Source organism: Tachysurus fulvidraco, chromosome 1 (genome assembly GCF_022655615.1).
Source record: "Tachysurus fulvidraco isolate hzauxx_2018 chromosome 1, HZAU_PFXX_2.0, whole genome shotgun sequence".
NCBI lineage: Eukaryota > Metazoa > Chordata > Actinopteri > Siluriformes > Bagridae > Tachysurus > Tachysurus fulvidraco.
The window spans coordinates 17,073,965-17,098,764 of record NC_062518.1 but is presented as its reverse complement, the minus strand read 5'-3'; the positions used below and the strand labels follow the sequence as shown (position 1 = coordinate 17,098,764).

General features: G+C 42.8%; 5 protein-coding genes across 5 annotated transcripts; all 5 read right to left on the bottom strand.

Moving 5' to 3' along the window:
* Positions 1 to 3,014: 3,014 nt before the first annotated feature.
* Positions 3,015 to 4,653, bottom strand: LOC113649231 (hatching enzyme 1.2-like). The gene is made up of 4 exons (XM_027156906.2): positions 4,252 to 4,653; positions 3,838 to 3,978; positions 3,632 to 3,749; positions 3,015 to 3,521 (listed from the first exon to the last, which is right to left on the bottom strand). Exons 1-4 carry the CDS (start codon positions 4,367 to 4,369, stop codon positions 3,134 to 3,136), a joined length of 765 nt encoding a protein of 254 aa, XP_027012707.1. The 5' UTR covers positions 4,370 to 4,653; the 3' UTR covers positions 3,015 to 3,133.
* A 3,009-nt stretch (positions 4,654 to 7,662) lies between these two features.
* Positions 7,663 to 9,303, bottom strand: LOC125145501 (hatching enzyme 1.2-like). Its single transcript, XM_047818582.1, has 4 exons — positions 8,817 to 9,303; positions 8,479 to 8,619; positions 8,273 to 8,390; positions 7,663 to 8,174 (listed from the first exon to the last, which is right to left on the bottom strand). The coding sequence occupies exons 1-4, from the start codon at positions 8,932 to 8,934 to the stop codon at positions 7,787 to 7,789; spliced, it is 765 nt and encodes a 254-aa protein (XP_047674538.1). The 5' UTR covers positions 8,935 to 9,303; the 3' UTR covers positions 7,663 to 7,786.
* Positions 9,304 to 12,517: 3,214 nt separating this feature from the next.
* On the bottom strand, positions 12,518 to 14,157 carry LOC125145498 (hatching enzyme 1.2-like). Its single transcript, XM_047818558.1, has 4 exons — positions 13,756 to 14,157; positions 13,342 to 13,482; positions 13,136 to 13,253; positions 12,518 to 13,024 (listed from the first exon to the last, which is right to left on the bottom strand). The coding sequence occupies exons 1-4, from the start codon at positions 13,871 to 13,873 to the stop codon at positions 12,637 to 12,639; spliced, it is 765 nt and encodes a 254-aa protein (XP_047674514.1). The 5' UTR covers positions 13,874 to 14,157; the 3' UTR covers positions 12,518 to 12,636.
* A 3,009-nt stretch (positions 14,158 to 17,166) lies between these two features.
* Positions 17,167 to 18,721, bottom strand: LOC113649233 (hatching enzyme 1.2-like). Its single transcript, XM_027156908.2, has 4 exons — positions 18,323 to 18,721; positions 17,983 to 18,123; positions 17,777 to 17,894; positions 17,167 to 17,678 (listed from the first exon to the last, which is right to left on the bottom strand). The coding sequence occupies exons 1-4, from the start codon at positions 18,438 to 18,440 to the stop codon at positions 17,291 to 17,293; spliced, it is 765 nt and encodes a 254-aa protein (XP_027012709.1). The 5' UTR covers positions 18,441 to 18,721; the 3' UTR covers positions 17,167 to 17,290.
* Positions 18,722 to 22,007: 3,286 nt separating this feature from the next.
* Positions 22,008 to 23,770, bottom strand: LOC125139112 (hatching enzyme 1.2-like). The gene is made up of 4 exons (XM_047802050.1): positions 23,245 to 23,770; positions 22,831 to 22,971; positions 22,625 to 22,742; positions 22,008 to 22,514 (listed from the first exon to the last, which is right to left on the bottom strand). Exons 1-4 carry the CDS (start codon positions 23,360 to 23,362, stop codon positions 22,127 to 22,129), a joined length of 765 nt encoding a protein of 254 aa, XP_047658006.1. The 5' UTR covers positions 23,363 to 23,770; the 3' UTR covers positions 22,008 to 22,126.
* Between the last annotated feature and the right edge of the window lie 1,030 nt (positions 23,771 to 24,800).

Below are 24,800 nucleotides of genomic sequence, written 5' to 3'. Positions count from 1 at the left end.
TTGAAGACCAAAGCTCTATATTATCATTTTACATCAGCCACTGTCATAGCACTTCCTGCACCATACCGGTCTTTCTAGTGGATGTGGAAAGACTAGGGTATTGGGATCGGAGCTAGGCCATCAGTAATCTAGTCGTGAAATCGAGCTCTACCCATGTTCTCGCCCAACTCATTCATTGGAAACCAGGAGACATGGTAACAAGAAAGTGTTTATGTTCAACTTGTCTGTCAGGGACACTGGGACAAAAACCGACACAAACGCAGGATAGCGTAAAATCAACAGAATTTAATAACTTAAAAAACACAAAACAGGGACACAGACTAGACGACAGATGACATAATAGGAGGACTCCGCGCTGCCACTGGCAACACTGCACAGTTAAATATACAACACTATTAACCCCATAAGAAACCGGTGTGCAGAGGCAGGGAAAAAGAGAAAAGTGCGGGTCAGGAACATGAACACAGAACATCAACAAAAGCACATGGCCAAAGTATGGGCTAGATCCTGACAGTAACCTCCCCCCACCACCACCACCTCGAGGTACGGCTCCCGACGAGCCAATCGCATATCTGAGGGACCAAGATCTCGGCGAAATCCAGGAGACTGAAGCAAGGCACATGGCGAGGCAGGTGGGGGGGAGCAAGGCACACGGCGTGGCAGCCAGAGAGGGCCGAGTGATGTAAACAGCTGAGCAGAAGGGCCGAGCAATATAAACAACCGAGCATAAGGGCCGAGCACAACCCCGACTCTCCACGACCAGACTCATGTCTTGGAAAACAGAAAAGGAGATGGAGGGCAGGGTAAAAAATCCATCTCCACAGAGCAAATGGTCAACTAAAATATGCCCAAACAGGTGCCTGCAACACCCCCCGCAGACAGGAAGTGGGGTGGCGTCCTCCACGGAAAACCGGAAGTGAAGCAACGTCCCCCACAGGACAGGTTCGGGGCAATGTAGCAGGACACAGAAAAAAACAAAACAAAACTAACTATTTAAAAAAAATACTCCCACAGGGCTGGTCCAGGCTGGCGCTATCCTGCTGGGTCTTGGAGTGGTGGAATCCTTCTGTTAGCGACGCGGGACAGAAACAGACCCGAATGCAGGATAGTGTAAAATAAACAGGATTTAATAACTTAAAAAACACGAAACAGGGACACAGACTAGACACCAGATGACATAACAAGAGGATTCCGCGCTGCCATAGGCAACACTAGGCTATCATTTTACATCAGCCACTGTCATAGCACTTCCTGAACCATACTGGCCTTTCTAGTTGATGTGGAAAGACTAGGGTATTGGGATCGGAGCTAGGCGGTCAGTGATCTAGTCGTGACATCGGGCTCTACCCATGTTCATGTCCAACTCATTCACTGGCAAACAGGAAACATAGTAACAGGAAAGTGGTTATGTTAATCTCATATCGAGGAGCCACAAATAGTAACATGAGGAACGTGACTTTGACTTCACACCATCTTATTGTCTAGGTTCCAACTACGAGAATGCAGATGTCATTTCTGTTACATTGAAGACTAAAGAATAAAAACTGACCACAGAATCCATACACTCAAGCTGAAAGACTGTACCGTCAATGTGTTGGACAACTAGATCATCTCCTGGTTACTGATCGACTGCTATGTCTTTGATTCCAAAAGTTTATTAAGTCTAATACCTTGTCAATTGGGTACGGTGACAGTGAAATTTCTAAACAATTTTAGTACTCAGATCGATGACAGGTCTTTGGTACGTACAGTATCTTACTACGAGTACCCAAAGCCAGAATGCATCTTGAGACAAAGCTCTGTTGTGTGTCTCTGTTCAAGCTAACCACAGCTGCCGCTGCTGATGTAATATTAACGTTGTCTAATTCAAGCATATTCCTCAGCTGATAGAATGTGTTGTGGACTATTTTGGTGTATTTCTAAGCCTCACTTATCAGTTTCACTCAAAGTATCTTGAACTGTCCGACAGAGTGAAGCAAAATTCAAAGACAGCATTACCAAATCTCCACAACTCCCTGGACAATTCCAATATTTTGGGACAAATATGTCAACAACATCCTAACAACAGGTCCTGGTACATTAGGATTTCTCACAGGCCGTGACTTCTACAGTTGAGCCTATATGTCAGGATGTAGCCCGGACTTTTTCCCTTTTATTTGCTGTGTGTCTTTTTGTTTTCGTTACATGTTCAGGTGTTTTCCCCCAATCCCCCCCCCCCCCCCCCCCCGCAAGTGTCTAATTTCTTCCCGCTTCAGCACATCTTTTCCTCATGTGTCTAATTGTCTCCCTATTTATTCGATTTACATTGCCTCGTGCAGAGCGGAATCCTCGTCTTTGTGGCGTCTTCGTGTCGTCTTCGTGTCTCCGGCCTGTTTCTTTGAGTACTAAAAACTGATTGGCCCCTGATTGCCCGTTCCATCAATCATCGACGAGAAAAGAAACCGGAGAGTTTTTCAAAACGATTACAGATGCAATTCCACCACCAAACAATTGGCGGCACTCGAGCGTTTGAAAAAGGAATGACTGCCGAAATGTATTTGCACCGTACTGAATAAATTATTTTGTGTGCTTGAATGTACCCTGTACTTGGCCCCTAAATGTAACATGTGGCCCCTTGATGGCCCCTGTTACAGAAAAATCCTAGAACTGCCACTGGAGTACCTGTTTTTTTGTGTTATGTTTTATTTAATAACGCATGTTTTTAGCTATCCCTGCATTTGGGTCTGAATTTAATCTCGAAGACACCCCCTGTTTTCTGACACTATATTTGGTGACTGTCCTCAAACAAATAATGTTTATACTCATAAGTAGTCAGACATGTCAAAGTGCCCTTACATTTACACAAAATGATATTTAATAAAATTATGTCACTTGTATGATATGCAAATTAAATATTAAGGGTGTGACAATACACCTTTTTCAGCATTGATGATTCTGGGATGATTAAAAACTGCTTGATGTGTTTCAGGTGAAATACGTTATTAAAGCACACGCTAGGAAAAAGATGCTTATAGCCATTTTATTGTAGGATTCCATATTTTGTTAGCACAGCAATGATGTCATTACTGGGTCATCTATTTTTGGCAGTTACACAATGTTACAGCAAAGTTTAAGTCAACATTTCTGAAGAATTTCAGCATTTGTAGAGCTTGTTGATCCTCCGGATGTCGATGGCAGACAGTTCGTTTCTCTGTCCGATCTCCACTGACGGATCGGGAATGGGAGTGATGGTGTCCAGACCGTTGATGGAGAAAAATGTTCTTCCATAATGCATCACAGAAGAGTAGTCGTACGTCGTGTTGAGGTTGTTGGTGTTCCTCAGCTTAAAACTAGACTGTGAGGATGGATCGATGTTTTCCCAGTTGATGGTCACGTACCTGTCGCGATCACTCCTACAATGCTCGTGGTAGAAACCAAGTGCATGGTTTAGCTCGTGCTCGGCGATGCCGTAGTAAACACAACCCGACCTGTCGAGAGAGATCACCTGAGCACCACCTGCTTTGCCTATATAAGAGTAGCATCTGAGAGAAATAACAGGAGATTGACCAGGTCAACATATGGTCACTGCATCAAATGAAAAATAAATAACAACTTTTTTTACAGTTACTGCAAATGGTGCAGTGGTTCTCACCCATCTTGACTCTCTATGCTGAGGTAATCAGTTTGATTTGTCCTGGGAACGAAACGGATGCAGGTTTTGTTGTGGAAGGAAGCCATGGCATTGGTAATAACAGTCCTGTCAGAGGAAGCTGTAAAGAACACAGGCAACACATTAAAGAGAAATAAACAGAGATGTGTCATAAGTGAACAGTGTAAATAAGGAAGTCTTTCACTTACAGAAAACCTTGCTCAATACGTAAGGCACCTGCACTAGGCCATTTGAGGACTTCTTCCAAAAGCAGCTGTTGTCACTGCAGTCCAGAGCATTCCTGCTTCTGGGCAAGAGTATGTCTCCCTCCAACAACTCTTTGCTGGATCCTTCATGCAGAGAAACAAAAAGGGATAAACAAAACAAAACCAATAAACAGTACTAATGGTGGTCTCTAAGTATTTTGAGTCATGCATTCTTTTCTCAAATAAAACTTTTGCCAGCAGTTTCTCCCACTGGTGCGAGCAAGCAAGCAAAATAAAGAAGACAAGAATGAATTGCAAAATCCATATCTTAGGAGGCAGGTTCTAGGTCTATAATTGTAGAACTTTAAGCAGTAATACTGCTGGTGCAGTGAGGTTGAGATTAGGGAGTTAACAGACCGTTGTTGATGGTGAGAATCCTTGACGTGATGTCCACGTGCTCGGGTTGGTTGAGATAGAGGGCTTGTGTGAAGCCAATAAGCAAGGCTAGAATGGAGAGAGATGCTCTGGACTCCATGATGCTTCAGTGTTGGGAGATGATCTGGATGCTCCTTCACCTTAGCTTAGTGACTGCCAACTTACACTCCAGGCTTTTTATACACACAGAACCAACTTGGCATGGAATTCAGGGATTAACTCTAGGTGTTAGTGTCTACTGTCTAATTTGTGGAACTAAAGGGAGGATCCTGTGTACTCAAAACTCATTTTAATGCCTTGCTGAAGCAGAACAGGAGTCAGGGATTTGTTTGGATATTCAGAAGTAAGCATTCGGCTGTAGCTCTCAATGACTTCTTATAGATCTATTTGTCAGGCTCTAGTCTTAGGGAGTGACCTGTAAATTTATCAAACTTAAATGTTAAGCCAAAGTAAACAGTTTCTGTATGAATATCTGATCTTAATAGCTTCAGGTCATGTAGAGTTTTTCCAGAATTTACAATTATTATTATTTTTCGGCTTTAGAAGAGCATAATCTGCAGCTAATACTTGTTTGCTCATGCTGTCTCACATTTTAGTCGTTTGCTGGTTTGCACAATCCTTTACAATATCTCAAGTAACTGCTGCTATAACACTGTGTTCATTCCAGTATTTCTGAACACCTAATATTGTTTGAACATAGATTATTTACACTAATCTGCACTGTTTCTCTTTATTGTCTCTTGTGTATGGTCTTCTAATTATCTTGCTTTGTAGAAGCCAAAATTCTGTTTTCCTATTTAAGCTTAGACACAAATTTATTAAGAGTAACTCCTCCTAGAGCTTTCGAGCCACATGCAACAAATTCAGATATGTTGTAGAACCTGGTCTGAAGTTTGTTGCTATTACTTTTCTAAGCGATTGGAGTTCCGGTACTTTTGGTGCCGGGTCTCAAAATGGCCTTTTCTCATAGACTCCCATCATAAACTTTTGAGGTTTATAACTCAGCAAGCTTTCGAACTCTCTACACAAAACTCGACCAGCTCCTTTAGGGCGGTGGTCCCCAACCTTTTTTTCGCCACGGACCGGTCAATGTTTGATCATTTTACTGCGCCCCGCTGGGGGTGGGCGGTGGGGGGTGGCTGCTATACAATTAAATTAACATAAATCATTTTAATTTAAATGTATTTAAACATGCCTTTTTAACTCACTACAACGCTAAATCAATGAGAACCCTGAGCTTGTTTCTTTACAACGAGACGGTTCCATCTGGGGTAATAGGAGACAATGACACCCGAAGTGTGTTGCCTATGTCCAGTTTATTCTGTTGTTTTGTTTCGGTTGCCGTCACTGCAGAAAACCCCGCTTTACACAGATAGCATGTCGGAAATGTTGATAGGGATGTAAGTGCTGTGGTGACAATCTCAGGGTATTCCGCCATGACTTTAATCCAGAACACCGGCAGAGTTTCTAACTTTCTAACGACGTCTGTTTCGTGCTCATTTTTGCTAATTTGTGGGTTAAATTTGAGCAAACACAATATACACGTACACCAAGCACTGTTAAACATGACAAAGTACCAGTGAACAGAGAGAAGAGGGATACACACCTTCTCTCTCCACCAAAGCTACAACACCACTGCCTCTTGCAGCCGCTCAGCTCCAGGCGTCACCTAAACCCGGCCCGATATCACGATATTTTGCGCAGGCGCGGTATTGGTATTGGTATATGGTATTCCTTGGGCGGCCCGGTACCATTTGGTCCACAGACTGGTGCTGGTCCGCGGCCCGGGGGTTGGGGACCACTGCTTTAGGGTGATACTCCGAACAAAGGTTAAATTGGTGTACCGACTGGTCTTTCGGTTGTGCCGTAGCCCCGCCCCCAATTTATGCAAAATCAAAAACATTTTTATAACATTAACATGTCATATATCAAAACACTCAGCCCAATGTGGGGAACTTCCTCAAGAGTATTAAGATGACATCACATGCTCGTCTCCACCTGCCTCCAAACGTAACACTGATCCTTATGTCCACTCACTTCCAAAAACACCGGCCTTTGTGAATACTTGCTTTGTAAAAGACAACATCAAAGTTTGTCATGACAAACTTCACAAATCTAGTTTTTATTTGCACTTTCTTTTGTAATGCACTGTCTTGTTTATCTTGTCATGTACTGTCTTGCCCTGCACTGTTTGCACCAGGTTGCACAGTTGCACTTTACGTGGCTAGGACTACTAACTAAGTCCTTTGCTCTGTCTTTGTTTTATGTAGCTCCATGGTCCTGGAGAAACGTTGTCTCATTTCACTGTGTACTGCAACAGCTATGTATGGTTGAAATGACAATAAAAGCTTTTTGACTTGACTTGACTTAACTTGCTTGCGTGGAATAATCCAATATTTTGGGACAAATATGTCAACAACATCCTAACAACAGGGCCTGGTACATTAGGATTTCTCACAGGCCGTGACTTCTACAGTTGAGCCTATAAGTCAGGATGTAGCCCGGACTTTTTCCCTTTTATTTGCTTTGTGTCTTTTTGTTTTCGTTATGTGTTCAGGTGTCTGCCCCCCCCCCCCCCGCCCGTGTCTAATTTCTTCCCGCTTCAGCACATCTTTTCCTCATGTGTCTAATTGTCTCCGTATTTATTCCGGTCACCTTGCCTAGTGCAGAGCGGAATCCTCGTCTTTGTGGCGTCGTCGTGTCGTCTTTGTGTCTTCGGCCTGTTTCTTTGAGTACCGCAGGGGCGGTTCTAGAGGAGGGGCCACAGGGGCCCTGGTCCCTGAAGAAATTGATTGGCCCCTGATTGCCCCGTTCCATCAATCGTCGACAAGGAAAGCAACCGGAGAATTTTTCAAAACGATCACAGATGCAATTCCACCACCAAACATTTGGTGGCACTCGAGTGTTTGAAAAAGGAATGACTGCCGAAACATATTTGCACCGTACTGAATAAATTATTTTGTGTGCTTGAATGTACCCTGTACTTGGCCCCTGAATGTAACATGTGGCCCCTTAATGGCCACTGTTACAGAAAAATCCTAGAACTGCCACTGGAGTACCTGTATTTTTGTGTTATGTTTTATTTAATAACGGATGTTTTTAGCTATCCCTGCATTTGGGTCTGAATTTAATCTCGAAGACACCCCCCGTTTTCTGACACGATATTTGGTGACTGTCCTCAAACAAAGGACAGTCACATGTCAAAGTGCCCTTACATTTACAGAAAATGATATTTAATAAAATTACGTCACTTGTATGATATGCAAATTAAATATTAAGGGTGTTACAATACACCTTTTTCAGCATTGATGATTCTGGGATGATTAAAAACAGTTTGATGTGTTTCAGGTGAAATACGTTATTAAAGCACAAGCTAGGAAAAAGATGCTTGTAGCCATTTTATTGTATGATTCCATATTTTGTTAGCACAGCAATGACATCATTACTGGGTCGTCTATCTTTGGCAGTTACACAATGTTACAGCAAAGTTTAATCAAGTCAACATTTCTGAAGAATTTCAGCATTTGTAGAGCTTGTTGATCCTCCGGATGTCGATGGCAGACAGTTCGTTTCTCTGTCCGATCTCCACTGACGGATCGGGAATGGGAGTGATGGTGTCCATACCGTTGATGGAGAAAGCTGTTCTTCCATAGTGCATCACAGAAGAGTAGTCGTACGTCGTGTTGAGGTTGTTGGTGTTCTTCAGCTGAAAATTAGACTGTGTGGATGGATCGATGTTTTCCCAGTTGATGGTCACGTAGCTGTCACGATCACTCCTAGTATGCTCGTGGTAGAAGCCAAGTGCATGGTTTAGCTCGTGCTCGGCAATGCCATAGTGAACACAACCCAACCTGCTGAGAGAGACCACCTGAGCACCACCTGCTCTGCCCACATTTGAGTAGCATCTGAGAGAAATAACAGGAGATTGACCATGTCAATATATAGAGAAATAAAAAACAGCTATATACTTTACAGTTACTGCGAATGGTGCAGTGGTTCTCACCCATCTTGACTCTCTATGCTGAGGTAATCAGATTGGTTTGTCCTGGGAACGAAACGGATGCAGGTTTTGCTGTGGAAGGAAGCCATGGCATTGGTAATAACAGTCCTGTCAGAGGAAGCTGTAAAGAACACAGGCAACATATTAAAGAGAAATAAACAGAGATGTGTCATAAGTGAACAGTGTAAATAAGGAAGTCTTTCACTTACAGAAAACCTTGCTCAATACGTAAGGCACCTGCACTAGGCCATTTGAGGACTTCTTCCAAAAGCAGCTGTTGTCAATGCAGACCAGACCATTCCTGCTTCTGGGCAAGAGTATGTCTCCCTCCAACAACTCTTTGCTGGATCCTTCATCCAGAGAAACAAAAAGGGATAAACAGCAAAACCAATAAGCAGTACTAATTTTGAGTAAGGATTTTTTTTTGTTAAATAAGTAATTGCAAATTCATGATATTAGAACAAGACAGGTTCTAGGCCCATAACTGTAGAATGTTAAGCAGTAATACTGCTGGTGCAGTGAGGTTGGGATTAGGGAGTTAACAGACCGTTGTTGATGGTGAGAATCCTTGACGTGATGTCCACATGCTCAGGTTGGTTGAGATAGATGGCTTGTGTGAAGCCAATAAGCAAGGCTAGAATGGAGAGAGATGCTCTGGACTCCATGATGCTTCAGTGTGGGGAGATGATCTGGATGCTCCTTCACCGTAGCTCAGTGACTGCCAACTTACACTCCAGGCTTTTTATACACACAGACCCAACTTGGTGTGGTTTTCATGGATTAACTCTAGGTGTTAGTGTCTACTGTCTAATTTGTGGAACTAAAGGGAGTATCCTCTAGACTCAAAACTCATTTTAATGCCTTGCTGAAGCAGAACAGGAGTCAGGGATTTGTTTGGATATTCAGGAGTAAGGGATCGGCTGTAGCTCATAATGACTTCTTATAGATCTATTTGTCAGACTCTAGTCTTAGGGAGTGACTTGTAAAATTGATGACCTTAGGAGTTAAGCCAAGGTAAACAGTCTCTGTATGAATATCTGATCTTTATAGCTTTAGGTCATGTAGAGTTTTCTTTCAAAATTTCCAATTATTATTATTTTTTGGCTCTGGAGAAGCATAATCTGCAACTAATTCTTGCTTGAGAATGCAGACAAATTGAGTACTCAGGTAAAGTAAGGTGAACTTGCGTCTTCATTGGAATGAAACCTGCAGCATTACTCACCATTTTCAAGTCAGATTGAAGACCAAAGCTCTATATTATCATTTTACATCAGCCACTGTCATAGCACTTCCTGCACCATACCGGTCTTTCTAGTGGATGTGGAAAGACTAGGGTATTGGGATCGGAGCTAGGCCATCAGTAATCTAGTCGTGAAATCGAGCTCTACCCATGTTCTCGCCCAACTCATTCATTGGAAACCAGGAGACATGGTAACAAGAAAGTGTTTATGTTCAACTTGTCTGTCAGGGACACTGGGACAAAAACCGACACAAACGCAGGATAGCGTAAAATCAACAGAATTTAATAACTTAAAAAACACAAAACAGGGACACAGACTAGACGACAGATGACATAATAGGAGGACTCCGCGCTGCCACTGGCAACACTGCACAGTTAAATATACAACACTATTAACCCCATAAGAAACCGGTGTGCAGAGGCAGGGAAAAAGAGAAAAGTGCGGGTCAGGAACATGAACACAGAACATCAACAAAAGCACATGGCCAAAGTATGGGCTAGATCCTGACAGTAACCTCCCCCCACCACCACCACCTCGAGGTACGGCTCCCGACGAGCCAATCGCATATCTGAGGGACCAAGATCTCGGCGAAATCCAGGAGACTGAAGCAAGGCACATGGCGAGGCAGGTGGGGGGGAGCAAGGCACACGGCGTGGCAGCCAGAGAGGGCCGAGTGATGTAAACAGCTGAGCAGAAGGGCCGAGCAATATAAACAACCGAGCATAAGGGCCGAGCACAACCCCGACTCTCCACGACCAGACTCATGTCTTGGAAAACAGAAAAGGAGATGGAGGGCAGGGTAAAAAATCCATCTCCACAGAGCAAATGGTCAACTAAAATATGCCCAAACAGGTGCCTGCAACACCCCCCGCAGACAGGAAGTGGGGTGGCGTCCTCCACGGAAAACCGGAAGTGAAGCAACGTCCCCCACAGGACAGGTTCGGGGCAATGTAGCAGGACACAGAAAAAAACAAAACAAAACTAACTATTTAAAAAAAATACTCCCACAGGGCTGGTCCAGGCTGGCGCTATCCTGCTGGGTCTTGGAGTGGTGGAATCCTTCTGTTAGCGACGCGGGACAGAAACAGACCCGAATGCAGGATAGTGTAAAATAAACAGGATTTAATAACTTAAAAAACACGAAACAGGGACACAGACTAGACACCAGATGACATAACAAGAGGATTCCGCGCTGCCATAGGCAACACTAGGCTATCATTTTACATCAGCCACTGTCATAGCACTTCCTGAACCATACTGGCCTTTCTAGTTGATGTGGAAAGACTAGGGTATTGGGATCGGAGCTAGGCGGTCAGTGATCTAGTCGTGACATCGGGCTCTACCCATGTTCATGTCCAACTCATTCACTGGCAAACAGGAAACATAGTAACAGGAAAGTGGTTATGTTAATCTCATATCGAGGAGCCACAAATAGTAACATGAGGAACGTGACTTTGACTTCACACCATCTTATTGTCTAGGTTCCAACTACGAGAATGCAGATGTCATTTCTGTTACATTGAAGACTAAAGAATAAAAACTGACCACAGAATCCATACACTCAAGCTGAAAGACTGTACCGTCAATGTGTTGGACAACTAGATCATCTCCTGGTTACTGATCGACTGCTATGTCTTTGATTCCAAAAGTTTATTAAGTCTAATACCTTGTCAATTGGGTACGGTGACAGTGAAATTTCTAAACAATTTTAGTACTCAGATCGATGACAGGTCTTTGGTACGTACAGTATCTTACTACGAGTACCCAAAGCCAGAATGCATCTTGAGACAAAGCTCTGTTGTGTGTCTCTGTTCAAGCTAACCACAGCTGCCGCTGCTGATGTAATATTAACGTTGTCTAATTCAAGCATATTCCTCAGCTGATAGAATGTGTTGTGGACTATTTTGGTGTATTTCTAAGCCTCACTTATCAGTTTCACTCAAAGTATCTTGAACTGTCCGACAGAGTGAAGCAAAATTCAAAGACAGCATTACCAAATCTCCACAACTCCCTGGACAATTCCAATATTTTGGGACAAATATGTCAACAACATCCTAACAACAGGTCCTGGTACATTAGGATTTCTCACAGGCCGTGACTTCTACAGTTGAGCCTATATGTCAGGATGTAGCCCGGACTTTTTCCCTTTTATTTGCTGTGTGTCTTTTTGTTTTCGTTACATGTTCAGGTGTCTTCCCCCAATGCCCCCCCCCCCCCCCCGCAAGTGTCTAATTTCTTCCCGCTTCAGCACATCTTTTCCTCATGTGTCTAATTGTCTCCCTATTTATTCGATTTACATTGCCTCGTGCAGAGCGGAATCCTCGTCTTTGTGGCGTCTTCGTGTCGTCTTCGTGTCTCCGGCCTGTTTCTTTGAGTACTAAAAACTGATTGGCCCCTGATTGCCCGTTCCATCAATCATCGACGAGAAAAGAAACCGGAGAGTTTTTCAAAACGATTACAGATGCAATTCCACCACCAAACAATTGGCGGCACTCGAGCGTTTGAAAAAGGAATGACTGCCGAAATGTATTTGCACCGTACTGAATAAATTATTTTGTGTGCTTGAATGTACCCTGTACTTGGCCCCTAAATGTAACATGTGGCCCCTTGATGGCCCCTGTTACAGAAAAATCCTAGAACTGCCACTGGAGTACCTGTTTTTTTGTGTTATGTTTTATTTAATAACGCATGTTTTTAGCTATCCCTGCATTTGGGTCTGAATTTAATCTCGAAGACACCCCCTGTTTTCTGACACTATATTTGGTGACTGTCCTCAAACAAATAATGTTTATACTCATAAGTAGTCAGACATGTCAAAGTGCCCTTACATTTACACAAAATGATATTTAATAAAATTATGTCACTTGTATGATATGCAAATTAAATATTAAGGGTGTGACAATACACCTTTTTCAGCATTGATGATTCTGGGATGATTAAAAACTGCTTGATGTGTTTCAGGTGAAATACGTTATTAAAGCACACGCTAGGAAAAAGATGCTTATAGCCATTTTATTGTAGGATTCCATATTTTGTTAGCACAGCAATGATGTCATTACTGGGTCATCTATTTTTGGCAGTTACACAATGTTACAGCAAAGTTTAAGTCAACATTTCTGAAGAATTTCAGCATTTGTAGAGCTTGTTGATCCTCCGGATGTCGATGGCAGACAGTTCGTTTCTCTGTCCGATCTCCACTGACGGATCGGGAATGGGAGTGATGGTGTCCAGACCGTTGATGGAGAAAAATGTTCTTCCATAATGCATCACAGAAGAGTAGTCGTACGTCGTGTTGAGGTTGTTGGTGTTCCTCAGCTTAAAACTAGACTGTGAGGATGGATCGATGTTTTCCCAGTTGATGGTCACGTACCTGTCGCGATCACTCCTACAATGCTCGTGGTAGAAACCAAGTGCATGGTTTAGCTCGTGCTCGGCGATGCCGTAGTAAACACAACCCGACCTGTCGAGAGAGATCACCTGAGCACCACCTGCTTTGCCTATATAAGAGTAGCATCTGAGAGAAATAACAGGAGATTGACCAGGTCAACATATGGTCACTGCATCAAATGAAAAATAAATAACAACTTTTTTTTACAGTTACTGCAAATGGTGCAGTGGTTCTCACCCATCTTGACTCTCTATGCTGAGGTAATCAGTTTGATTTGTCCTGGGAACGAAACGGATGCAGGTTTTGTTGTGGAAGGAAGCCATGGCATTGGTAATAACAGTCCTGTCAGAGGAAGCTGTAAAGAACACAGGCAACACATTAAAGAGAAATAAACAGAGATGTGTCATAAGTGAACAGTGTAAATAAGGAAGTCTTTCACTTACAGAAAACCTTGCTCAATACGTAAGGCACCTGCACTAGGCCATTTGAGGACTTCTTCCAAAAGCAGCTGTTGTCACTGCAGTCCAGAGCATTCCTGCTTCTGGGCAAGAGTATGTCTCCCTCCAACAACTCTTTGCTGGATCCTTCATGCAGAGAAACAAAAAGGGATAAACAAAACAAAACCAATAAACAGTACTAATGGTGGTCTCTAAGTATTTTGAGTCATGCATTCTTTTCTCAAATAAAACTTTTGCCAGCAGTTTCTCCCACTGGTGCGAGCAAGCAAGCAAAATAAAGAAGACAAGAATGAATTGCAAAATCCATATCTTAGGAGGCAGGTTCTAGGTCTATAATTGTAGAACTTTAAGCAGTAATACTGCTGGTGCAGTGAGGTTGAGATTAGGGAGTTAACAGACCGTTGTTGATGGTGAGAATCCTTGACGTGATGTCCACGTGCTCGGGTTGGTTGAGATAGAGGGCTTGTGTGAAGCCAATAAGCAAGGCTAGAATGGAGAGAGATGCTCTGGACTCCATGATGCTTCAGTGTTGGGAGATGATCTGGATGCTCCTTCACCTTAGCTTAGTGACTGCCAACTTACACTCCAGGCTTTTTATACACACAGAACCAACTTGGCATGGAATTCAGGGATTAACTCTAGGTGTTAGTGTCTACTGTCTAATTTGTGGAACTAAAGGGAGGATCCTGTGTACTCAAAACTCATTTTAATGCCTTGCTGAAGCAGAACAGGAGTCAGGGATTTGTTTGGATATTCAGAAGTAAGCATTCGGCTGTAGCTCTCAATGACTTCTTATAGATCTATTTGTCAGGCTCTAGTCTTAGGGAGTGACCTGTAAATTTATCAAACTTAAATGTTAAGCCAAAGTAAACAGTTTCTGTATGAATATCTGATCTTAATAGCTTCAGGTCATGTAGAGTTTTTCCAGAATTTACAATTATTATTATTTTTCGGCTTTAGAAGAGCATAATCTGCAGCTAATACTTGTTTGCTCATGCTGTCTCACATTTTAGTCGTTTGCTGGTTTGCACAATCCTTTACAATATCTCAAGTAACTGCTGCTATAACACTGTGTTCATTCCAGTATTTCTGAACACCTAATATTGTTTGAACATAGATTATTTACACTAATCTGCACTGTTTCTCTTTATTGTCTCTTGTGTATGGTCTTCTAATTATCTTGCTTTGTAGAAGCCAAAATTCTGTTTTCCTATTTAAGCTTAGACACAAATTTATTAAGAGTAACTCCTCCTAGAGCTTTCGAGCCACATGCAACAAATTCAGATATGTTGTAGAACCTGGTCTGAAGTTTGTTGCTATTACTTTTCTAAGCGATTGGAGTTCCGGTACTTTTGGTGCCGGGTCTCAAAATGGCCTTTTCTCATAGACTCCCATCATAAACTTTTGAGGTTTATAACTCAGCAAGCTTTCGAACTCTCTACACAAAACTCGACCAGCTCCTTTAGGGCGGTGGTCCCCAACCTTTTTTTCGCCACGGACCGGTCAATGTTTGATCATTTTACTGCGCCCCGCTGGGGGTGGGCGGTGGGGGGTGGCTGCTATACAATTAAATTAACATAAATCATTTTAATTTAAATGTATTTAAACATGCCTTTTTAACTCACTACAACGCTAAATCAATGAGAACCCTGAGCTTGTTTCTTTACAACGAGACGGTTCCATCTGGGGTAATAGGAGACAATGACACCCGAAGTGTGTTGCCTATGTCCAGTTTATTCTGTTGTTTTGTTTCGGTTGCCGTCACTGCAGAAAACCCCGCTTTACACAGATAGCATGTCGGAAATGTTGATAGGGATGTAAGTGCTGTGGTGACAATCTCAGGGTATTCCGCCATGACTTTAATCCAGAACACCGGCAGAGTTTCTAACTTTCTAACGACGTCTGTTTCGTGCTCATTTTTGCTAATTTGTGGGTTAAATTTGAGCAAACACAATATACACGTACACCAAGCACTGTTAAACATGACAAAGTACCAGTGAACAGAGAGAAGAGGGATACACACCTTCTCTCTCCACCAAAGCTACAACACCACTGCCTCTTGCAGCCGCTCAGCTCCAGGCGTCACCTAAACCCGGCCCGATATCACGATATTTTGCGCAGGCGCGGTATTGGTATTGGTATATGGTATTCCTTGGGCGGCCCGGTACCATTTGGTCCACAGACTGGTGCTGGTCCGCGGCCCGGGGGTTGGGGACCACTGCTTTAGGGTGATACTCCGAACAAAGGTTAAATTGGTGTACCGACTGGTCTTTCGGTTGTGCCGTAGCCCCGCCCCCAATTTATGCAAAATCAAAAACATTTTTATAACATTAACATGTCATATATCAAAACACTCAGCCCAATGTGGGGAACTTCCTCAAGAGTATTAAGATGACATCACATGCTCGTCTCCACCTGCCTCCAAACGTAACACTGATCCTTATGTCCACTCACTTCCAAAAACACCGGCCTTTGTGAATACTTGCTTTGTAAAAGACAACATCAAAGTTTGTCATGACAAACTTCACAAATCTAGTTTTTATTTGCACTTTCTTTTGTAATGCACTGTCTTGTTTATCTTGTCATGTACTGTCTTGCCCTGCACTGTTTGCACCAGGTTGCACAGTTGCACTTTACGTGGCTAGGACTACTAACTAAGTCCTTTGCTCTGTCTTTGTTTTATGTAGCTCCATGGTCCTGGAGAAACGTTGTCTCATTTCACTGTGTACTGCAACAGCTATGTATGGTTGAAATGACAATAAAAGCTTTTTGACTTGACTTGACTTAACTTGCTTGCGTGGAATAATCCAATATTTTGGGACAAATATGTCAACAACATCCTAACAACAGGGCCTGGTACATTAGGATTTCTCACAGGCCGTGACTTCTACAGTTGAGCCTATAAGTCAGGATGTAGCCCGGACTTTTTCCCTTTTATTTGCTTTGTGTCTTTTTGTTTTCGTTATGTGTTCAGGTGTCTGCCCCCCCCCCCCCCGCCCGTGTCTAATTTCTTCCCGCTTCAGCACATCTTTTCCTCATGTGTCTAATTGTCTCCGTATTTATTCCGGTCACCTTGCCTAGTGCAGAGCGGAATCCTCGTCTTTGTGGCGTCGTCGTGTCGTCTTTGTGTCTTCGGCCTGTTTCTTTGAGTACCGCAGGGGCGGTTCTAGAGGAGGGGCCACAGGGGCCCTGGTCCCTGAAGAAATTGATTGGCCCCTGATTGCCCCGTTCCATCAATCGTCGACAAGGAAAGCAACCGGAGAATTTTTCAAAACGATCACAGATGCAATTCCACCACCAAACATTTGGTGGCACTCGAGTGTTTGAAAAAGGAATGACTGCCGAAACATATTTGCACCGTACTGAATAAATTATTTTGTGTGCTTGAATGTACCCTGTACTTGGCCCCTGAATGTAACATGTGGCCCCTTAATGGCCACTGTTACAGAAAAATCCTAGAACTGCCACTGGAGTACCTGTATTTTTGTGTTATGTTTTATTTAATAACGGATGTTTTTAGCTATCCCTGCATTTGGGTCTGAATTTAATCTCGAAGACACCCCCCGTTTTCTGACACGATATTTGGTGACTGTCCTCAAACAAAGGACAGTCACATGTCAAAGTGCCCTTACATTTACAGAAAATGATATTTAATAAAATTACGTCACTTGTATGATATGCAAATTAAATATTAAGGGTGTTACAATACACCTTTTTCAGCATTGATGATTCTGGGATGATTAAAAACAGTTTGATGTGTTTCAGGTGAAATACGTTATTAAAGCACAAGCTAGGAAAAAGATGCTTGTAGCCATTTTATTGTATGATTCCATATTTTGTTAGCACAGCAATGACATCATTACTGGGTCGTCTATCTTTGGCAGTTACACAATGTTACAGCAAAGTTTAATCAAGTCAACATTTCTGAAGAATTTCAGCATTTGTAGAGCTTGTTGATCCTCCGGATGTCGATGGCAGACAGTTCGTTTCTCTGTCCGATCTCCACTGACGGATCGGGAATGGGAGTGATGGTGTCCATACCGTTGATGGAGAAAGCTGTTCTTCCATAGTGCATCACAGAAGAGTAGTCGTACGTCGTGTTGAGGTTGTTGGTGTTCTTCAGCTGAAAATTAGACTGTGTGGATGGATCGATGTTTTCCCAGTTGATGGTCACGTAGCTGTCACGATCACTCCTAGTATGCTCGTGGTAGAAGCCAAGTGCATGGTTTAGCTCGTGCTCGGCAATGCCATAGTGAACACAACCCAACCTGCTGAGAGAGACCACCTGAGCACCACCTGCTCTGCCCACATTTGAGTAGCATCTGAGAGAAATAACAGGAGATTGACCATGTCAATATATAGAGAAATAAAAAACAGCTATATACTTTACAGTTACTGCGAATGGTGCAGTGGTTCTCACCCATCTTGACTCTCTATGCTGAGGTAATCAGATTGGTTTGTCCTGGGAACGAAACGGATGCAGGTTTTGCTGTGGAAGGAAGCCATGGCATTGGTAATAACAGTCCTGTCAGAGGAAGCTGTAAAGAACACAGGCAACATATTAAAGAGAAATAAACAGAGATGTGTCATAAGTGAACAGTGTAAATAAGGAAGTCTTTCACTTACAGAAAACCTTGCTCAATACGTAAGGCACCTGCACTAGGCCATTTGAGGACTTCTTCCAAAAGCAGCTGTTGTCAATGCAGACCAGACCATTCCTGCTTCTGGGCAAGAGTATGTCTCCCTCCAACAACTCTTTGCTGGATCCTTCATCCAGAGAAACAAAAAGGGATAAACAGCAAAACCAATAAGCAGTACTAATTTTGAGTAAGGATTTTTTTTTTTGTTAAATAAGTAATTGCAAATTCATGATATTAGAACAAGACAGGTTCTAGGCCCATAAATGTAGAATGTTAAGCAGTAATACTGCTGGTGCAGTGAGGTTGGGATTAGGGAGTTAACAGACCGTTGTTGATGGTGAGAATCCTTGACGTGATGTCCACATGCTCAGGTTGGTTGAGATAGATGGCTTGTGTGAAGCCAATAAGCAAGGCTAGAATGGAGAGAGATGCTCTGGACTCCATGATGCTTCAGTGTGGGGAGATGATCTGGATGCTCCTTCACCGTAGCTCAGTGACTGCCAACTTACACTCCAGGCTTTTTATACACACAGACCCAACTTGGTGTGGTTTTCAGGGATTAACTCTAGGTGTTAGTGTCTACTGTCTAATTTGTGGAACTAAAGGGAGGATCCTCTGGACTCAAAACTCATTTTAATGCCTTGCTGAAGCAGAACAGGAGTCAGGGATTTGTTTGGATATTCAGGAGTAAGGGATCGACTGTAGCTCATAATGACTTCTTATAGATCTATTTGTCAGACTCTAGTCTTAGGGAGTGACTTGTAAAATTGATGACCTTAGGAGTTAAGCCAAGGTAAACAGTCTCTGTATGAATATCTGATCTTTATAGCTTTAGGTCATGTAGAGTTTTCTTTCAAAATTTCCAATTATTATTATTTTTTGGCTTTGGAGAAGCATAATCTGCAACTAATTCTTGCTTGAGAATGCAGACAAATTGAGTACTCAGGTAAAGTAAGGTGAACTTGCGTCTTCATTGGAATGAAACCTGCAGCATTACTCACCATTTTCAAGTCAGATTGAAGACCAAAGCTCTATATTATCATTTTACATCAGCCACTGTCATAGCACTTCCTGAACCATACCGGTCTTTCTAGTGGATGTGGAAAGACTAGGGTATTGGGATCGGAGCTAGGCCATCAGTAATCTAGTCGTGAAATCGAGCTCTACCCATGTTCTCGCCCAACTCATTCATTGGAAACCAGGGGACATGGTAACAAGAAAGTGTTTATGTTCAACTTGTCTGTCAGGGACACTGGGACAACAACCGACACAAACGCAGGATAGCATAAAATCAACAGAATTTAATAACTTAAAAAACACAAAACAGGGACACAGACTAGACGACAGATGACATAATAGGAGGACTCCGCGCTGCCACTGGCAACACTGCACAGTTAAATATACAACACTATTAACCACATAAGAAACCGGTGTGCAGAGGCAGGGAAAAAGAGAAAAGTGCGGGTCAGGAACATGAACACAGAACATCAACAAAAGCACATGGCCAAAGTATGGGCTAGATCCTGACAGTAACCTCCCCCCACCACCACCACCTCGAGGTACGGCTCCCGACGAGCCAATCGCATATCTGAGGGACCAAGATCCCGGCGAAATCCAGGAGACTGAAGCAAGGCACATGGCGAGGCAGGTGGGGGGGAGCAAGGCACACGGCGAGGCAGCCAGAGAGGGCCGAGTGATGTAAACAGCTGAGCAGAAGGGCCGAGCAATATAAACAACCGAGCATAAGGGCCGAGCACAACCCCGACTCTCCACGACCAGACTCATGTCTTGGAAAACAGAAAAGGAGATGGAGGGCAGGGTAAAAAATCCATCTCCACAGAGCAAATGGTCAACTAAAATATCCCCAAACAGGTGCCTGCAACACTCCCCGCAGACAGGAAGTGGGGTGGCGTCCTCCACGGAAAACCGGAAGTGAAGCAACGTCCCCCACAGGATAGGTTCGGGGCAATGTAGCAGGACACAGAAAAAAACAAAACAAAACTAACTATTTAAAAAAAATACTCCCACAGGGCTGGTCCAGGCTGGCGCTATCCTGCTGGGTCTTGGAGTGGTGGAATCCTTCTGTTAGCGACGCGGGACAGAAACAGACCCGAATGCAGGATAGTGTAAAATAAACAGGATTTAATAAATTAAAAAACACGAAACAGGGACACAGACTAGACACCAGATGACATAACAAGAGGATTCCACGCTGCCATAGGCAACACTAGGCTATCATTTTACATCAGCCACTGTCATAGCACTTCCTGAACCATACTGGCCTTTCTAGTTGATGTGGAAAGACTAGGGTATTGGGATCGGAGCTAGGCGGTCAGTGATCTAGTCGTGACATCGGGCTCTACCCATGTTCATGTCCAACTCATTCACTGGCAAACAGGAAACATAGTAACAGGAAAGTGGTTATGTTAATCTCATATCGAGGAGCCACAAATAGTAACATGAGGAACGTGACTTTGACTTCACACCATCTTATTGTCTAGGTTCCAACTACGAGAATGCAGATGTCATTTCTGTTACATTGAAGACTAAAGAATAAAAACTGACCACAGAATCCATACACTCAAGCTGAAAGACTGTACCGTCAATGTGTTGGACAACTAGATCATCTCCTGGTTACTGATCGACTGCTATGTCTTTGATTCCAAAAGTTTATTAAGTCTAATACCTTGTCAATTGGGTACGGTGACAGTGAAATTTCTAAACAATTTTAGTACTCAGATCGATGACAGGTCTTTGGTACGTACAGTATCTTACTACGAGTACCCAAAGCCAGAATGCATCTTGAGACAAAGCTCTGTTGTGTGTCTCTGTTCAAGCTAACTGATGTAATATTAACGTTGTCTAATTCAAGCATATTCCTCAGCTGATAGAATGTGTTGTGGACTATTTTGGTGTATTTCTAAGCCTCACTTATCAGTTTCACTCAAAGTATCTTGAACTGTCCGACAGAGTGAAGCAAAATTCAAAGACAGCATTACCAAATCTCCACAACTCCCTGGACAATTCCAATATTTTGGGACAAATATGTCAACAACATCCTAACAACAGGTCCTGGTACATTAGGTTTTCTCACAGGCCGTGACTTCTACAGTTGAGCCTATATGTCAGGATGTAGCCCGGACTTTTTCCCTTTTATTTGCTGTGTCTCTTTTTGTTTTCGTTACATGTTCAGGTGTCTTCCCCCAATGCCCCCCCCCCCCCCCGCAAGTGTCTAATTTCTTCCCGCTTCAGCACATCTTTTCCTCATGTGTCTAATTGTCTCCCTATTTATTCGATTTACATTGCCTCGTGCAGAGCGGAATCCTCGTCTTTGTGGCGTCTTCGTGTCGTCTTCGTGTCTCCGGCCTGTTTCTTTGAGTACTAAAAACTGATTGGCCCCTGATTGCCCGTTCCATCAATCATCGACGAGAAAAGAAACCGGAGAGTTTTTCAAAACGATTACAGATGCAATTCCACCACCAAACAATTGGCGGCACTCGAGCGTTTGAAAAAGGAATGACTGCCGAAATGTATTTGCACCGTACTGAATAAATTATTTTGTGTGCTTGAATGTACCCTGTACTTGGCCCCTAAATGTAACATGTGGCCCCTTGATGGCCCCTGTTACAGAAAAATCCTAGAACTGCCACTGGAGTACCTGTTTTTTTGTGTTATGTTTTATTTAATAACGCATGTTTTTAGCTATCCCTGCATTTGGGTCTGAATTTAATCTCGAAGACACCCCCTGTTTTCTGACACTATATTTGGTGACTGTCCTCAAACAAATAATGTTTATACTCATAAGTAGTCAGACATGTCAAAGTGCCCTTACATTTACACAAAATGATATTTAATAAAATTATGTCACTTGTATGATATGCAAATTAAATATTAAGGGTGTGACAATACACCTTTTTCAGCATTGATGATTCTGGGATGATTAAAAACTGCTTGATGTGTTTCAGGTGAAATACGTTATTAAAGCACACGCTAGGAAAAAGATGCTTATAGCCATTTTATTGTAGGATTCCATATTTTGTTAGCACAGCAATGATGTCATTACTGGGTCATCTATTTTTGGCAGTTACACAATGTTACAGCAAAGTTTAAGTCAACATTTCTGAAGAATTTCAGCATTTGTAGAGCTTGTTGATCCTCCGGATGTCGATGGCAGACAGTTCGTTTCTCTGTCCGATCTCCACTGACGGATCGGGAATGGGAGTGATGGTGTCCAGACCGTTGATGGAGAAAAATGTTCTTCCATAATGCATCACAGAAGAGTAGTCGTACGTCGTGTTGAGGTTGTTGGTGTTCCTCAGCTTAAAACTAGACTGTGAGGATGGATCGATGTTTTCCCAGTTGATGGTCACGTACCTGTCGCGATCACTCCTACAATGCTCGTGGTAGAAACCAAGTGCATGGTTTAGCTCGTGCTCGGCGATGCCGTAGTAAACACAACCCGACCTGTCGAGAGAGACCACCTGAGCACCACCTGCTTTGCCTATATAAGAGTAGCATCTGAGAGAAATAACAGGAGATTGACCAGGTCAACATATGGTCACTGCATCAAATGAGAAATAAATAACAACTTTTTTTACAGTTACTGCGAATGGTGCAGTGGTTCTCACCCATCTTGACTCTCTATGCTGAGGTAATCAGTTTGATTTGTCCTGGGAACGAAACGGACGCAGGTTTTGTTGTGGAAGGAAGCCATGGCATTGGTAATAACAGTCCTGTCAGAGGAAGCTGTAAAGAACACAGGCAACACATTAAAGAGAAATAAACAGAGATGTGTCATAAGTGAACAGTGTAAATAAGGAAGTCTTTCACTTACAGAAAACCTTGCTCAATACGTAAGGCACCTGCACTAGGCCATTTGAGGACTTCTTCCAAAAGCAGCTGTTGTCACTGCAGTCCAGAGCATTCCTGCTTCTGGGCAAGAGTATGTCTCCCTCCAACAACTCTTTGCTGGATCCTTCATGCAGAGAAACAAAAAGGGATAAACACAACAAAACCAATAAACAGTACTAATGGTGGTCTCTAAGTATTTTGAGTCATGCATTCTTTTCTCAAATAAAACTTTTGCCAGCAGTTTCTCCCACTGGTGCGAGCAAGCAAGCAAAATAAAGAAGACAAGAATGAATTGCAAAATCCATATCTTAGGAGGCAGGTTCTAGGTCTATAATTGTAGAACTTTAAGCAGTAATACTGCTGGTGCAGTGAGGTTGAGATTAGGGAGTTAACAGACCGTTGTTGATGGTGAGAATCCTTGACGTGATGTCCACGTGCTCGGGTTGGTTGAGATAGAGGGCTTGTGTGAAGCCAATAAGCAAGGCTAGAATGGAGAGAGATGCTCTGGACTCCATGATGCTTCAGTGTTGGGAGATGATCTGGATGCTCCTTCACCTTAGCTTAGTGACTGCCAACTTACACTCCAGGCTTTTTATACACACAGAACCAACTTGGCATGGAATTCAGGGATTAACTCTAGGTGTTAGTGTCTACTGTCTAATTTGTGGAATTAAAGGGAGGATCCTCTGGACTCAAAACTCATTTTAATGCCTTGCTGAAGCAGAACAGGAGTCAGGGATTTGTTTGGATATTCAGAAGTAAGCATTCGGCTGTAGCTCTCAATGACTTCTTATAGATCTATTTGTCAGGCTCTAGTCTTAGGGAGTGACCTGTAAATTTATCAAACTTAAATGTTAAGCCAAAGTAAACAGTCTCTGTATGAATATCTGATCTTAATAGCTTCAGGTCATGTAGAGTTTTTCCAGAATTTACAATTATTATTATTTTTCGGCTTTAGAAGAGCACAATCTGCAGCTAATACTTGTTTGCTCATGCTGTCTCACATTTTAGTCGTTTGCTGGTTTGCACAATCCTTTACAATATCTCAAGTAACTGCTGCTATAACACTGTGTTCATTCCAGTATTTCTGAACACCTAATATTGTTTGAACATAGAGTATTTACACTAATCTGCACTGTTTCTCTTTATTGTCTCTTGTGTATGGTCTTCTAATTATCTTGCTTTGTAGAAGCCAAAATTCTGTTTTCCTATTTAAGCTTAGACACAAATTTATTAAGAGTAACTCCTCCTAGAGCTTTCGAGCCACATGCAACAAATTCAGATATGTTGTAGAACCTGGTCTGAAGTTTGTTGCTATTACTTTTCTAAGCGATCGGACTTCCGGTACTTCCGGTGCCGGGTCTCAAAATGGCCTTTTCCCACAGACTCTCATTATAAACTTTTGAGGTTTATAACTCGGCAAGCTTTCGAACTCTCTACACAAAACTCGACCGGCTCCTTTACCGACTTTTCTATTGATTGTTCCGCAGCCCTGACCCCAATATATGTAAAATCAAAAACATTTTTACAACATTAACATGTCATATATCAAAACACTCAGAACAATGTGGGGAACTTCCTCACGGGTATTCTGATAATGACACGTGACGTCACGTAAATCACGCATCGCTTTAGTTCAGGCAGGCCACGCAGTAAGCTGCATCAGCTGCTAATCAGTGTAGGAGTAAAGCCGTCTCCACCCTACACTGGCCCAGGCTAGCTCCGGCAATCTGACTTTAAGCTTAAACAACAACTCATAAGTTAAAATTTAAGGAAGAAATGATTAGCCAAACTCACAACGACTGGATTCAGTTGAGGTAGGTTAATTGACGGTCGTACAGACATCAATCACCAGCTGGTACCAGGGATGCAATTCTGTCTAGAAGACGAGATTTGCACCAAAGCACTGCTGATTTCGGCAGCCTTATATAGCTCTGACATGCCCCCCTCTTC